Source organism: Macaca fascicularis, chromosome 20, assembly GCF_037993035.2.
Source record: "Macaca fascicularis isolate 582-1 chromosome 20, T2T-MFA8v1.1".
In the NCBI taxonomy this organism is placed as follows: Eukaryota; Metazoa; Chordata; class Mammalia; order Primates; family Cercopithecidae; genus Macaca; species Macaca fascicularis.
The window spans coordinates 22,604,934-22,618,019 of record NC_088394.1 but is presented as its reverse complement, the minus strand read 5'-3'; the positions used below and the strand labels follow the sequence as shown (position 1 = coordinate 22,618,019).

Here is a 13,086-nt window from a genome sequence, read left to right as displayed (position 1 = left end):
TGTTCCAGGCATCCCCCCTGATGAGAGTCCCCGCCGGGGTGGTCCTGCTGGGCCCTATCAGCAATCTCAGCGATTGGAACTGTACACCCAGGCCACAGAGGCGCTGCTGAAGACCGGAGCTGCTTATCCCTGTTTCTGCTCACCCCAGCGACTGGAGCTCCTGAAGAAGGAGGCCTTGCGGAACCACCAGATGCCCCGGTAAGAACCCCAACTTGTTGCATATGCCTCACCGACATTGGGTGTGTTTGTTACCTGGTGCTGCATAAGAAATTTCCTTAAATGTGTATTATCTCTCAGTTTCTTTGGGTCAGGCATCTGAGTGTGGCCTCACCAGTTCCTTTGGCTCAGGGATTCTCAAAGCCACAGGCAACTACAGGTCCTAGCCAGTCCTGGGGTTCTCTTAAGGCTTAGCTTGGGGAGGATCTACTTCCGTCTCCTCTCACAAGGCTATTGGCCAGCCTCAGGTCCTCGCTAGCTGTTGCCTGGAGACATCAGTTCTTTGCCGTGTGGGCCTCTCCATAGGGCAGCTCACAGCATGGCAGCCAGCATTCCTCAAAGCCAGCCAAGGAGAGAGTGAGCAGGTACAAGCTGGAGTCCACCTAGTTGTGGTAAAAGCTCACCACTTTTAGAGGCTGTGTATTCCTTATCTGGAATGCCTGGGACCAGAAGTGTTTTGGATTTTGGATTTTTTGCATATTGAGATATCTGCATAGATATGAGATACCTTGGGGATGGGACCCAAGTCTAAACATGAGATTCTTTTATGTTTCATGTACCTTATACACAGGCTGAAGGTGATTTTAGGCAATATTTTAAATAATTTTGTGCATGAAACAAAGTTTTGACTATTTTGACTGTAGCCTGTCACATGTGTTTGGGTGGTCAATTTTCTACTTATGGCATCATGTCAGCACTCAAAAGATTTCAAATATCGGATCAGTTGTGGCCTTTTTTTTTTTTTTTTTTTGAGACAGAGTCTCACTCTGTTGCCCAGGCTGGAGTGCAGTGGTGCCATCTTGGCTTACTGCAACCTCTGCCTCCCAGCTTCAAGCAATTCTGCCTCAGCCTCCTGTGTAGCTGGGACTACAGTCGCGTGCCGCCACAACTGGCTCATTTTTGTGTTTTTAATAGAGATGGGATTTTGTCATGTTGCCCAGGCTGTTCTCAAACTCCTGAACTCAAGCAGTCTTCCCACCTCAGCCTCCCAAAGTGCTGGGATTGTAGGCATGAACCACTGTACCTGGACCATTGTAGCATTTCAGATTAGACATACTTGGCATTATTTTTGTTCATTAGACAGAAGTCACTAGGCCCAGCCCACACACAAGGGGAGGGGACTACACAAGGACAGAAACACCAGAAGGCGAGAATGACTGGGGGCCATGTTAGAAGCTGCCTGACACATTGGGTCTCAGAATGTAATGTGTAAAGTAATTTTAATTACTTGTTATTTTGAATGGGCAAAATGTTCTATATTTAAAAGGTCCACAGGGCAGACATGGTGGCTCACGCCTGTAATCCCAGCACTTTGGGAGGCTGAGGTGGGTGGATCATGAGGTCAGGAGTTCAGGATCAGCCTGGCCAATGTAATGAAACCCCATCTCTACTAAAAATACAAAAATTAGCTGGGCATGTTGGTATGCCTGTAGTCCCAGCTGCTCAAGAGGCTGAGGCAGGAGAATCATTTGAACCCAGGTGGAGGTTGCAGTGAGCTGAGATTGCACCACTGCACTCCAGCCTGGGTGACAGAGCAAGACTCTGTCCCCACAAAAAAAATAAAAGAAAAACAAAAGGTCCACAAAGGGCCGGGTGTGGTGGCTCACGCCTGTAATCCCAGCACTTTGGGAGGCGGAGGCAGGCAGATCATTTGAGGTCAGGAGTTCGAGACCAGCCTGGCCAACGTGGTGAAACCCCATCTCTACTAAAAATACAAAAATTAGGCCTGGAGTGATAGCTCACGCCTGTAATCCCAGTACATTGGGAGGCTGAGGTGGGCAGATCACCTGAGGTCAGGAGTTCAAGACCAGCCTGGCCAATATGGTGAAACCCCATCTCTACAAAAATACAAAAATTAGCTGGGCATGATGGCGGGTGCCTGTAATCCCAGCTACTTGGGAGGCTGAGGCAGGATAATAGCTTGAACCTGGAGAGTGAAGGTTGCAGTGAGCCGAGATCGTGCCATTGCACTCCAGCCTAGGTGACAGAGCGAGACTCCGTCTCAGAAAAAAATTAGCTGAGCTTCGTGGTGCATGCCTGTAATCCTAGCTACCTTGGAGGTTGAGGTACTAGAATCACATGAACCCAGAAGGTGGAGGTTGCAGTGAGCTGAGATTGTGCCATTGTACTGCAGCCTGGGTGACAGAGGGAAGCTGTCTCAAAAAAAAAAAAAAGGTCCATAAAGACATATATTGAAAGAACTCTCTTCCAGTCTTGACTGCGGCCACTCAGTTCTGCAGAGACAACCAATGTTAAAATTTTGTTATGTCTCCTCCAGAGACATTCAGTACATATACCAATAAGGGCGTATATTTTCTCTTTTTCCTTATTCACATGGTAGCACACAATGTACTATGTACATGCTATGTGGGGCAATTTACCATGTCCACTTACTATCTTGAGGATCAGATATCAGTCCATAATAATGCATAATATTCCGTTTATGGATATAACTTCATTTACTTAATCAGTTTCATCTTAACCTTTATTTTTAATTTATTTCATTTCATTCCTTTCCCCTCCCCCTTCCCCTCCCCCCCCTTCCTTTCCCTTTCCCTTGCTCTATTCCCCAGGCTGGAGTGCAATGGCACGATCTTGGCTCACTGCAATCTCCGTCTCCCGGGTTCAAGTGATTCTCTGGCCTCAGCTTCCCGAGTAGCTGGGATTACAGGCGCCCGCCACTACACCCGGCTAATGTTTGTATTTTTTTAGTAGAGACGAAGTTTTACCATGTTGGTCAGGCTGGTCTCAAACTCCTGACCTCTGGTGATCTGCCCAAGTGATCTTCAAGTGGCCTCCCAAAGTGCTGGGATTACAGGCATGAGCTACTACGCCCGGCCTTAACAAATCTTTATGTTATTATTTTTTTTTTTGGAGAAGGATTCTTGCTCTGTTGCCCAGGCTGGAGTGCAGTGGTGTGATCTTGGCTCACTGCAACCTCCACCTCCTGGATTTAAGCAATTCTCCTGTCTCAGCCTCCTGAGGAGCTGGGACTAGAGGTGCACGCTGCCACACTTGGCTAATTTAATTTTCTTTTGTATTTAGTAGAGACAGGGTTTCACCGTGTTGCCCAGGCTGGTCTCTAACTCTTGAGCTCAGGCAATCTACCTGCCTCAGCCTCCCAGAGTGCTAGGATTACAGGAGTGAGCCACAGCATCCGGCCCAAACCTTTATGTTATTTCTAATATTTGGTTATAAAAGAAGAGAGCTGTGATTACTAATGTTGACATATGTCATTTTGCACTTGTGCAGTGTGTTTGCTGAATACCATCCTAGAGGTGGAATTCCTGGGTCGAGTTGTAGCTTTGATGGATATTGCCAAGTGGCTGGCCCTTTGCTTGTTTATACTCCCATCCACAATAGCATCATCACATTTACATTGCAGTGCCAGTGAACTATTTGGTCAAGGGCTCAGCTATTTGGCCAAGGTCATGACATTTACGGTGACATTGCCTTTTTATTATAAACAATCTATTTATTGACCGAAGATTTTTTTTTCCCCATCTCATTCTGTGACCCAGGCTGGAGTACAGCAGCATGATCACAGCTCATTGCAGCCTTGAATCTCCTGGGTTCAAGCAATCCTACAACCTCAGCCTCCCAAGTAGCTGTGACCACAGCCACGTACCACCACTCAGAGCTAGTGTTTTGTTTTTTTTAGTTTTGTTTTGAGATGGGGTCTCACTCTGTCCCTCAGATTGGAGTGCAGCAATGTGATCTCGGCTCAAGGCAACCTCTGCCTCCTGGGCTCAAGCAGTCCTCCCATCTCAGCCTCCCAAACAGCTGGAACCACAGGTGTATGCTGCCATGCCCAGCAATTTTTTTTTTTGTATTTTTGGTAGAGGCAGGGTTTCTCCATGTTGCCTAGGCTGGTCTCAAACTCCTGAGTACAGGAGATCCACCCACCTCAGCCTCCCAAAGTGCTGGGATTATAGGTGTGAGCCATCATGCCTGGCTGGCACACAGCTAGTTTTTAAATTTTTGTAGAGATGGAATTGCCCTATTTTGCCCAGGCTGGTATGAAACTTAAGCGATTTTCCCACCTCAGCTTCCTAAAGTGCTGGGATTATAGGCATGAGCCACCATGCCTGGCCAACAGATTATTATTATTTTTTTTAAGTTATGGTCATGCCCTGTTGTGGAATCCATGCAGCCATTTATTTATTTATTTATTTATTTATTTATTTATTTCAAACTTTCAGGATTTGTATTAAATCCTAGTTTCGTTTAACAGTATCTGATGTTATACACATCATCTCATGGTGAACGTGTTTAATAAGTGAAAGCAAATCAGACAGCTCATCTAAGTCGTTATTTTTTGCAGACTAAACAGTAAGGTAATAATGATGGACACTTGCTCAGTGTTCATACAAGCTGTGTTGGTTATCAAAGTATATCTGCTAATGTTTAATAAAGAGAGTGAAATGTCATTGGGGTGGAAAAGTCAAATAAGCCTAGACATTTGGTTGGAAAAGAACAGATCCAGTATGGATTTCACAAACCAAAAGTTTGTGAAAACTCAGTGCAATACAAATCCTTTTTATCGTAAAAGCTTAGTTGAAACTAAAAGATCTGTAAAAACTATTACTTTGGGCCTTAAACAGTACCAGCTCTTAGGATCAAAAAAAGATCACAACTCCAGCCTGGGCAACATGGTGAAACCCCATCTATATTAAAGTACAAAAATTAGCTGGGTATGGTGGTGTGTGCCTGTAATCTCAGCTACTTAGGAGACTGAGGCAGGAGAATCTCCTGAACCAGGGAGTTGGAGGTTGCCATGAGCTGAGATTGTGCCACGGCACTCTAGCCTGGGAGACAGAATGAGACCCTGTCTCAAAAAAAAAAAAAAAAAAAGGGCCACAACTGTTGAGATTATATTACTTGATTTTATTTTACACTAGGTGGTAGGTACAAAGCAATCCTCCTTAATAAAGTTGACAGCGTCCCTGAAAACTTTTGTTTTCAGACAGGGTCTTGCTCTGTCACCCAGACTAGAGCGATGCAATCATGACTCACCACAGCCTTGACTTTCTGGGCTCAAGGGATCCTCCTGCTTCAGCCTCCCAAGTAGGTGGAACCACACATGTACCCACCATGCCCGGCTAATTCTTTTTTTTTTTTTTTTTTTTTAATTTCTAGTAGAGACAAGGTCTCATTACCCAGGCTGGTTTTGAACTCCTGGACTCAAGCAGTTCTCCTGCCCCTTGTCCTCCCAAAATGCTGGGATTACAGGAGTGAGCCACTACACTTGGACAGAACATATTTAATAATGCACATTTAAAACAAGTATTCATCTTACAAGTTGTTCTGTAATCCAAACACGACAGCTTGGAGAACAGCATTTAGAAAACAAAAGTCAGTGTAAAAAGACAGATTAAAACAACTAGAAGCCAGGCACAGTGGCTCATGCCTGTAATTCCAGCACTTAGCGAGGCTGAGGTAGGCAGATCACCTGAGGTCAGGAGTTCGAGACCAGCCTGGCCAACATGGTGAAACCCCATCTCTACTGAAATTAGCCTGGCATGGTGGGGTGCACCTGTAATCCCAGCTACTTGGGAGCCTGGGAGGCAGAGGCTACAGTGAGCCAAGATCACGCCGCTGCACTCCAGCCTGGGTGACAGAGTGAGACTCCATCTCAAAAACAAACTCAAAAAAACCCAACTAGGACAGTATAGGTTTTATATGGCTCAGACTTCATAGTTTTCTTACTGCATCATCAATGTATCGATGTAGAATATCTGTTCCAGGAAGGCACGGTGGCTGCCAAAGCGGGTGGCTTGCTTGAGCCCAGGAATTCAAACTCAGCCTTTGCAACATGGTGAGCCCCCATTTCTACTATAAAAAATACAAAAATTAGCCAGGCATGGTGATGCATGCCTGTAGTCCCAGCTACGTGGGAGGCTGAGGTGGGAGAATCACTTTACCCTTGGGAAGGTCTAGGCTGCAGTGAGCTGTGATCACACTACTGTACTCCAGCCTAGGTGACAGAGTGAGACCCTGACTCAAAAAAAAAAGAAAGAAAAAATAAAAGAAAAGAAATAAACCCTGTCTCTATTAAAAATACAAAAAATTAGCTGGGTATAGTCATGCATACCTGTAGTCCCAGCTGCTCAGGAGGCTGAGATGGGAGAATCACCTGAACCCAGGAAGTCAAGACTGCAGTGAGCCACGATTGCACCGCTGCATTCAAGCCTGATCAAAGGGAGTGAAACCTTGTCTGCTGTCTCAATAAATGAATGAATGAATGAATGAATGAATGAATGAATGAATGAGTGAATGAATGTTTCTTCAGCTGGCCCCTTTGCTCTGGATTTAAAGAAATACCTTTTCGGCCGGGTGCGGTGGCTCAAGCCTGTAATCCCAGCACTTTGGGAGGCCGAGACGGGAGGATCATGAGGTCAGGAGATCGAGACCATCCTGGCTAACATGGTGAAACCCCGTCTCTACTAAAAAATACAAAAAACTAGCCGGGCGAAGTGGCGGGCGCCTGCAGTCCCAGCTACTCGGGAGGCTGAGGCAGGAGAATGGCGGGAACCCGGGAGGCGGAGCTTGCAGTGAGCTGAGATCCGGCCACAGCACTCCAGCCTGGGTGACAGAGCGAGACTCCGTCTCAAAAAAAAAAAAAAAAAAGAAATACCTTTTCTTCTTGGTTTTATTTAACCTTTGAGATCCATCCAATAATCTCTAATATCATCAATTAGCACTTCCCCTTTAACATCCCAAACACTAAGGTACTTCATTTTCCCAATCTGAAACATGTTATCAGCCGGGCACAGTGGCCTGTAATCTAATCGCAGCACTTTGGGAGACCGAGGAGGGTGGATCACTTGAGACCAGGAGTTCGAGACCAGACTGGGCAACATGGTGAAACGCCATCTCTATATGAAATTTTAAAAAAACATTATTTCTGCTGCCGCTGCTCTGTTTGGAAGATGACAGAGCTCCCGAAGTTTTGCCAGTCTTTTGTTCCATTACAAGTTTTTCTGAAGCAACTTGCTTTTTCTTCCTTTTTTTTTTTTTTTTTTTGAGAGGGAGTCTCGCTCTGTTGCCCGGGCTGGAGTGCAGTGGCCGGATCTCAGCTCACTGCAAGCTCCACCTCCCGGGTTCACGCCATTCTCCTGCCTCAGCCTCCTGTGTAGCTGGGACTACAGGCGCCCGCCACCTCGCCCGGCTAGTTTTTTTTTGTATTTTTTAGTAGAGACGGGGTTTCACCGGGTTAGCCAGGATGATCTTGATCTCCTGACCTCATGATCCGCCCGTCTCAGCCTCCCAAAGTGCTGGGATTACAGGCTTGAGCCACCGCGCCCAGCCTTCTTCTTTAACTTTTTGTCAACCTCACTGTCAGAATTGCTGCCAGAAGAGCTTGAAGAAGCAAATTCCTTTGATTTAGACATTGCGCTGCCCTGCTCCTGCAGCTGAACACCCTCCTGTTCACTCATGTGCAACTGACTCATTTTTAAAAACTTTTTTTTGGCTGGTTACAGTGGCTCACGCCTGTGATCCCAGCACTTTGAGAGGCCAAGGTAGGCAGTTCACCAGGTCAGAAGTTCGAGACCAGCCTTACCAACATGGTGAAACCCATTTCTACTAAAAATACAAAACTTAGCCGGGCGTGGTCACAGGCACCTGTAATCCTAGCTACCCTGAGACAGAGTACTGAGTACAGAGTACTGAGGCTGAGACAGGAGAATTGCTTGAACCCGGGAGGCGGAGGTTGTGGTGAGCCGAGGTCACGCCACTGCACTCCAGCCTGGGAGACAGAGTGAGACTCCATCTCAAAAAAAAAAAAAGACCAACTTTTTTTTTTGAGATAGGGTCTCACCGTGTCACCCAGGCTAGAGAGCAGTGGCGCCATCATAGTTTACTGTGGCCTCAACCTCCTGGGCTCCAGTGATTTTTTTTTTTTTTTTTTTTTTTTTGGAGACGGAGTCTTGCTCTGTCGCCCAGGCTGGAGTGCAGTGGCCGGATCTCAGCTCACTGCAAGCTCCACCTCCCGGGTTTACGCCATTCTCCTGCCTCAGCCTCCCGAGTAGGTGGGACTATAGGCGCCTGCCACCTCGCCCGGCTAGTTTTTTTGTATTTTTTAGTAGAGACGGGGTTTCATCATGTTAGCCAGGATGGTCTCGATCTTCTGACCTCGTGATCCTCCCGTCTCGGCCTCCCAAAGTGCTGGGATTACAGGCTTGAGCCACCGCGCCCGGCCCCAGTGATTCTTCTACTTTGGTCTCCCACGGATCTTGGACTACAGGAATGCACCACCATGCTTGGCTGATTTTGTTTCATTTTGTTTTGTAGAGACAGAGTCTCACTATGTTGCCCAGGCTGGTATTTTAAATTTTTAAATAAGAGACAGGATTTTGCTATGTTACCCAGGCTGGTCTTAAACTCTAGAGGTCAGGCTGTCCTTGTACCATGACCTCCCAAAACACTGGGATTACAGACATGAGCAACGGTATCTAGTCCCATGCACCATTTATTGATTGATTGAACACTTAGCTGTGTCAAAGACTAACCTTACAAGCATTCCGTCTGTGTCTCAGAACGCTTTTGGGTAGTTAGCGGAATACCCTGTTAGAAGGGACAAACGATACTTTAACTCACAGATGAATCACCTGGGGACCTAGTTAATGTGCGGATTCTGACTCAGTAGGTCTGGGGTGGAGCCTGAGAGCCTGCATTTCTGACTGACTCCCAGGAGGCTGATGCTAGGGACCCACAGACCACACTTTGAGTGGCCAGAACATCAATCATAGACGTTTGTCTTTTGATTCTGCACAAGGCTGGAGGTGGGTGGCTCCAGGATGAGACTAGCAGTGTAGGGATGCCAGGGCTCTATTTTGGCTTCTCTCTGCCTTCATTGCCTTCCCTCCCGCAATTGCAAGTAGCTGCGGCAGGTCTAAGCATGGTCCCCTCACAGGACAACATCCAAAGAGGACAGAAGTGGGGTAGTGGGAAATTTTAAGAAGGGATTTTCCTCCTGTGGCTGTCTCTCCTTGTCCTTTGGAGAGAAAAACCTTTCCCAGAACCTTAATTCTTCGTTACCCCCAAGGCGTGCTTTTCTTCACATCCTAGTGACTAGGATGGGGTTATATTCCTGCCTGGTCACTGGCATGGGGCAATAGGATCGCAAGATTGGCTATACCAATCAGGATTCAACCCCTCAGACTAAGCATTTTGCTATTTTCTTGTTAGCAAGGAAGAAGCATGGAATGGCTGGTAGATAGGCAGACATTCGTGTCTGCTACACCATGTTATCTCAGTTTTCCACACAACTGTATTATTATCCCCATTCTAGACTGAGGAAGCAGCTTGCAGCAGTAACTGACTTGCTTAAGGTCACACAGCTATGACAAAGGTAGGACTCTTGTCCATCATCCTGTCCATCAGCAGTACTCACGCTGCTCTGCTCCCCATCAGGTATGACAATAGGTGCCGGAACATGAGCCAGGAGCAGGTGGCCCAGAAGCTGGCCAAGGACCCCAAGCCTGCGATCCGCTTCCGCCTGGAGCAGGCAGCGCCGGCCTTCGAGGACCTGGTGTATGGCTGGAATAGGCATGATGTGGCCAGCGTGGAGGGAGACCCAGTCATCATGAAGAGCGACGGCTTCCCCACATACCACCTGGCCTGCGTGGTGGACGACCACCACATGGGCATCAGCCACGTGCTGCGAGGCTCCGAGTGGCTCGTCTCCACTGCCAAGCACCTGCTTCTCTACCAGGCCCTGGGCTGGCACCCACCCCACTTCGCCCACCTGCCCCTGCTCCTCAACAGGGATGGCAGCAAGCTCTCCAAGAGGCAAGGGGACATTTTCCTGGAGCACTTTGCTGCTGAAGGCTTCCTGCCCGATTCCTTGTTGGACATCATCACCAACTGTGGCTCAGGTTTTGCAGGTACCTGTCCACCTAAGTGGTCCCAGCAGCAGAGAGTGTGGCCAGGAGGAGCAGGGCTTTGGCTCAGATAGTCCTGCTCTTTGGTCCCAGCTTTGCCATCTACCAGCCGGGTGACCTTGGACAAGTTTATTCTTTTATTCAACAGATGTTTATTTTGCCAGACGCCGCATTAAGTGCTGGGGCTACAATAGTGAGCACGATAGACATGATCCCTGCCCTCAAGGGGCTTATAGTCTCTGAGCCTCAGTTGCATATCTGGAAAATGGGGATAAGTGTCTACTTCATAGGGTTAGGATTCACTGAGCTTAGGAGTGTAAGGTACCGAGCCCAGCACCTGTCACACAATAAGCACAAAAAATGACAGACCCTATGATTATGACAATTATTGCTACTATTACAAGCATGTATGCTAACAGTATGACTAGAACTAATATGGATCTACTTTCTTTTTTTCCTTCTTCATTTTACTGCCAGATGAATCTAGTTTATTTCAAGCTGAGCACTTATCCATGGTCCAAGACTTAGACCTAAACCTTGAAGAAGCAAGCATCAGATAGGATGACCTGAAGGATTTCTGAAAATGTGTCCAGAATAGTCTGCCTGCTGGTCTCACTTCATTTAATACAACATACTGTTAAGGGGTAGATACATGTCTCCACTGTTCATAAGAGGATTGTGAAGCTCAGAGAAGCTGAGTAACTTGCCAAAGTCACGCACCTATTGAGGGATATAGTGCTTTAGGCCTATGCCTGATCACGGTGCCTGCTGACTGTGTGGGACTGAGCTGTTGCTTACAAGAAGCAGCTCCCAGCACCATGGTTCTTAACTTTTTTTTTTTTGAAACAGAGTTTCGCTCTTGTACCCCAGGCTGGAGTGCAATAGTGCGATCTCGGCTCACTGCAACCTCCGCCCCCCGGGTTCAAGTGATTGTCCTGCCTCAGCCTCCCGAGTAGCTGGGATTACAGGCACCTGCCACCACACCTGGCTGATTTTTGTATTTTTAGTAGAGATGAGGTTTCACCATATTGTCCAGGCTGTTCTCGAACTCCTGACCTCAGGTGATCTGCCCGCCTTGGTGCTTGAGCCATTGCACCCGGCCTGGTTCTTAACTCTTGACTGTGCTTTGGAATCAACTAGGAAGCTTGTAAAATATGCCCAGACCCCAACCAAACCCAGTTGACTCAGACTCTCTGGTATAGCCAGGCAATGAGTGTACTGTTCTGCAGCTCGTGTCTTGAGAGTAATGGAAATGGGTTTAGCCTGATTGTTTTCAGACCCTTTTTTCATTAAAGACAGAACCCTTTCTGAAAATGAAAACCTATTCAGGCTCTAGATATATAAATAGCTAGAAGTGAAATCCCTTTGGGCAAAGTGGAATCGGGGGCCCAGGGCTTGCTTACTCAGCCTCCCTTATGTTTGAAAGTAGAAGGAGGGCGAGCGCAGTGGCTCATGCCTGTAATCCCAGCACTTTGGGAGGCCAACGCAGGAAGATCATTTGAACCTGGGAGTTTGAGACCAACCCAGGCAATATAGTGAAACTCCGTCTCTACAGAAAAATTTATTTACTTATTTATTTATTTATTTATTTGATGGAGTCTTACTCTGTTGCCCAGGCTGGAGTGCAATGGCACAATCTTAGCTTACTACAACTTCCGCCTCTCAGGTTCAAGTGATTTTCCTGCTTCAGCCTCTTGAGTAGCTGGGATTACAGGCGTGCGACACTACGCCTGGCTAATTTTTGTATTTTTAGTAGAGATGGGTTTCACCATGTTAGCCAGGCTAGTGTCGAACTCCTGACCTCATGATCTGCCCACCTCTGCCTCCCAAAATGCTGGTATTATAGGTGTGAGCCACCATGCCTGACCCTACAGAAAAATTTAAAAATTAGTCGGATGTGGCAGTGTGTGCCTGTAGTTCCAGCTACTTGGAAGACAGGCTGGAGGATCGCTTAAGCCTGAGAGTTTGAAGTTACAGTGAGCTATGATTGTACCATTGCACTCCAGCCTGAGCAGCAGAGCAAGATCCTGTCTCTTAAAAAAAAAGAGATAAAGTGGAAGGAAGAAGGGAGGGAGGAAGCTGAATGGCTGGGCCTCTCTTCTTTGCAGAGAACCAAATGGGCAGGACCCTGCCGGAACTGATCACGCAGTTCAACCTGACCCGGGTCACCTGTCACTCAGCCCTGCTGGACCTGGAGAAGCTCCCAGAATTCAATAGGTAAGTGGGGATCATGGAGATCCCCTGGTGGGAAAGGGCTTTCTTGCTCAAGACAGTCCCTACAACAGAGGGTATAATGGACTCTGGTACCTAATTCTGTGTGACCACGGCTAAATCACCTAACCTTTTTGAGCCTCTCTTTCCTCTTCTCTAAAATGGGATTAATAACAGTACCAATCTTATATGATTGTTCTATGAAAGTATGTTGTATAGCCCTGGCACATACATAGTGCTCAGTAAATGGTATACATATATACATATATATATATATATATTTTTTTTTTTTTTTTTTGAGACGGAGTCTCACTCTGTTGCCCAGGCTGAAGTGCAATGGCACAATCTCAGCTCACTGCAACCTCTGCCTCCCGGATTCAAGCAATTCTCCTGCCTCAGCCTCCAAAGTAGCTGGGATTATAGGTGCCCACCACTACACCCGGCTGATTTTTTTGTATTTTCAGTAGGGGTTTCACCGTGTTAGTCAGGCAGGTCTCGAACTCCTGACCTCAGGTGATCCACCCGCCTTGGCCCCCCAAAGTGCTGGAATTACAGGCGTGAGCCACCGCGCCTGGCAGTACATATATATTTATCATTAGCGTTGTATTCCTAGCCACCCCTTGTGTGGACTCTGTTAAGAACCAAAGCCTGGAGAGGGGTATCTTCATTTTAGACTCACCTCCCCCCATCAGCCTTTCACCCAGCCAACACAGTGAGTGAGCACTGTCCCATGGCATCTACTTTATATTTCATGTATTTGATATTGCAAGTA

At 47.1% G+C, this 13,086-nt stretch overlaps 1 protein-coding gene across 5 annotated transcripts in view; it reads left to right on the top strand.

Moving 5' to 3' along the window:
* Positions 1-13,086, top strand: part of EARS2 (glutamyl-tRNA synthetase 2, mitochondrial) — a 34,292-nt gene that overhangs the window by 12,697 nt on the left and 8,509 nt on the right. For all 5 annotated transcript variants that reach the window (XR_286870.5, XR_012429461.1, XM_065537593.2 and 2 more), the window contains 3 exons: positions 9-198; positions 9,634-10,106; positions 12,212-12,320. Coding sequence is in view for 3 of the 5 variants with exons in the window: in XM_065537593.2 (XP_065393665.1) it covers positions 9-198; positions 9,634-10,106; positions 12,212-12,320 (772 nt within the window). In the remaining 2 variants the exon portion in view is untranslated. The remainder of the gene's footprint in view (positions 1-8; positions 199-9,633; positions 10,107-12,211; positions 12,321-13,086) is intronic.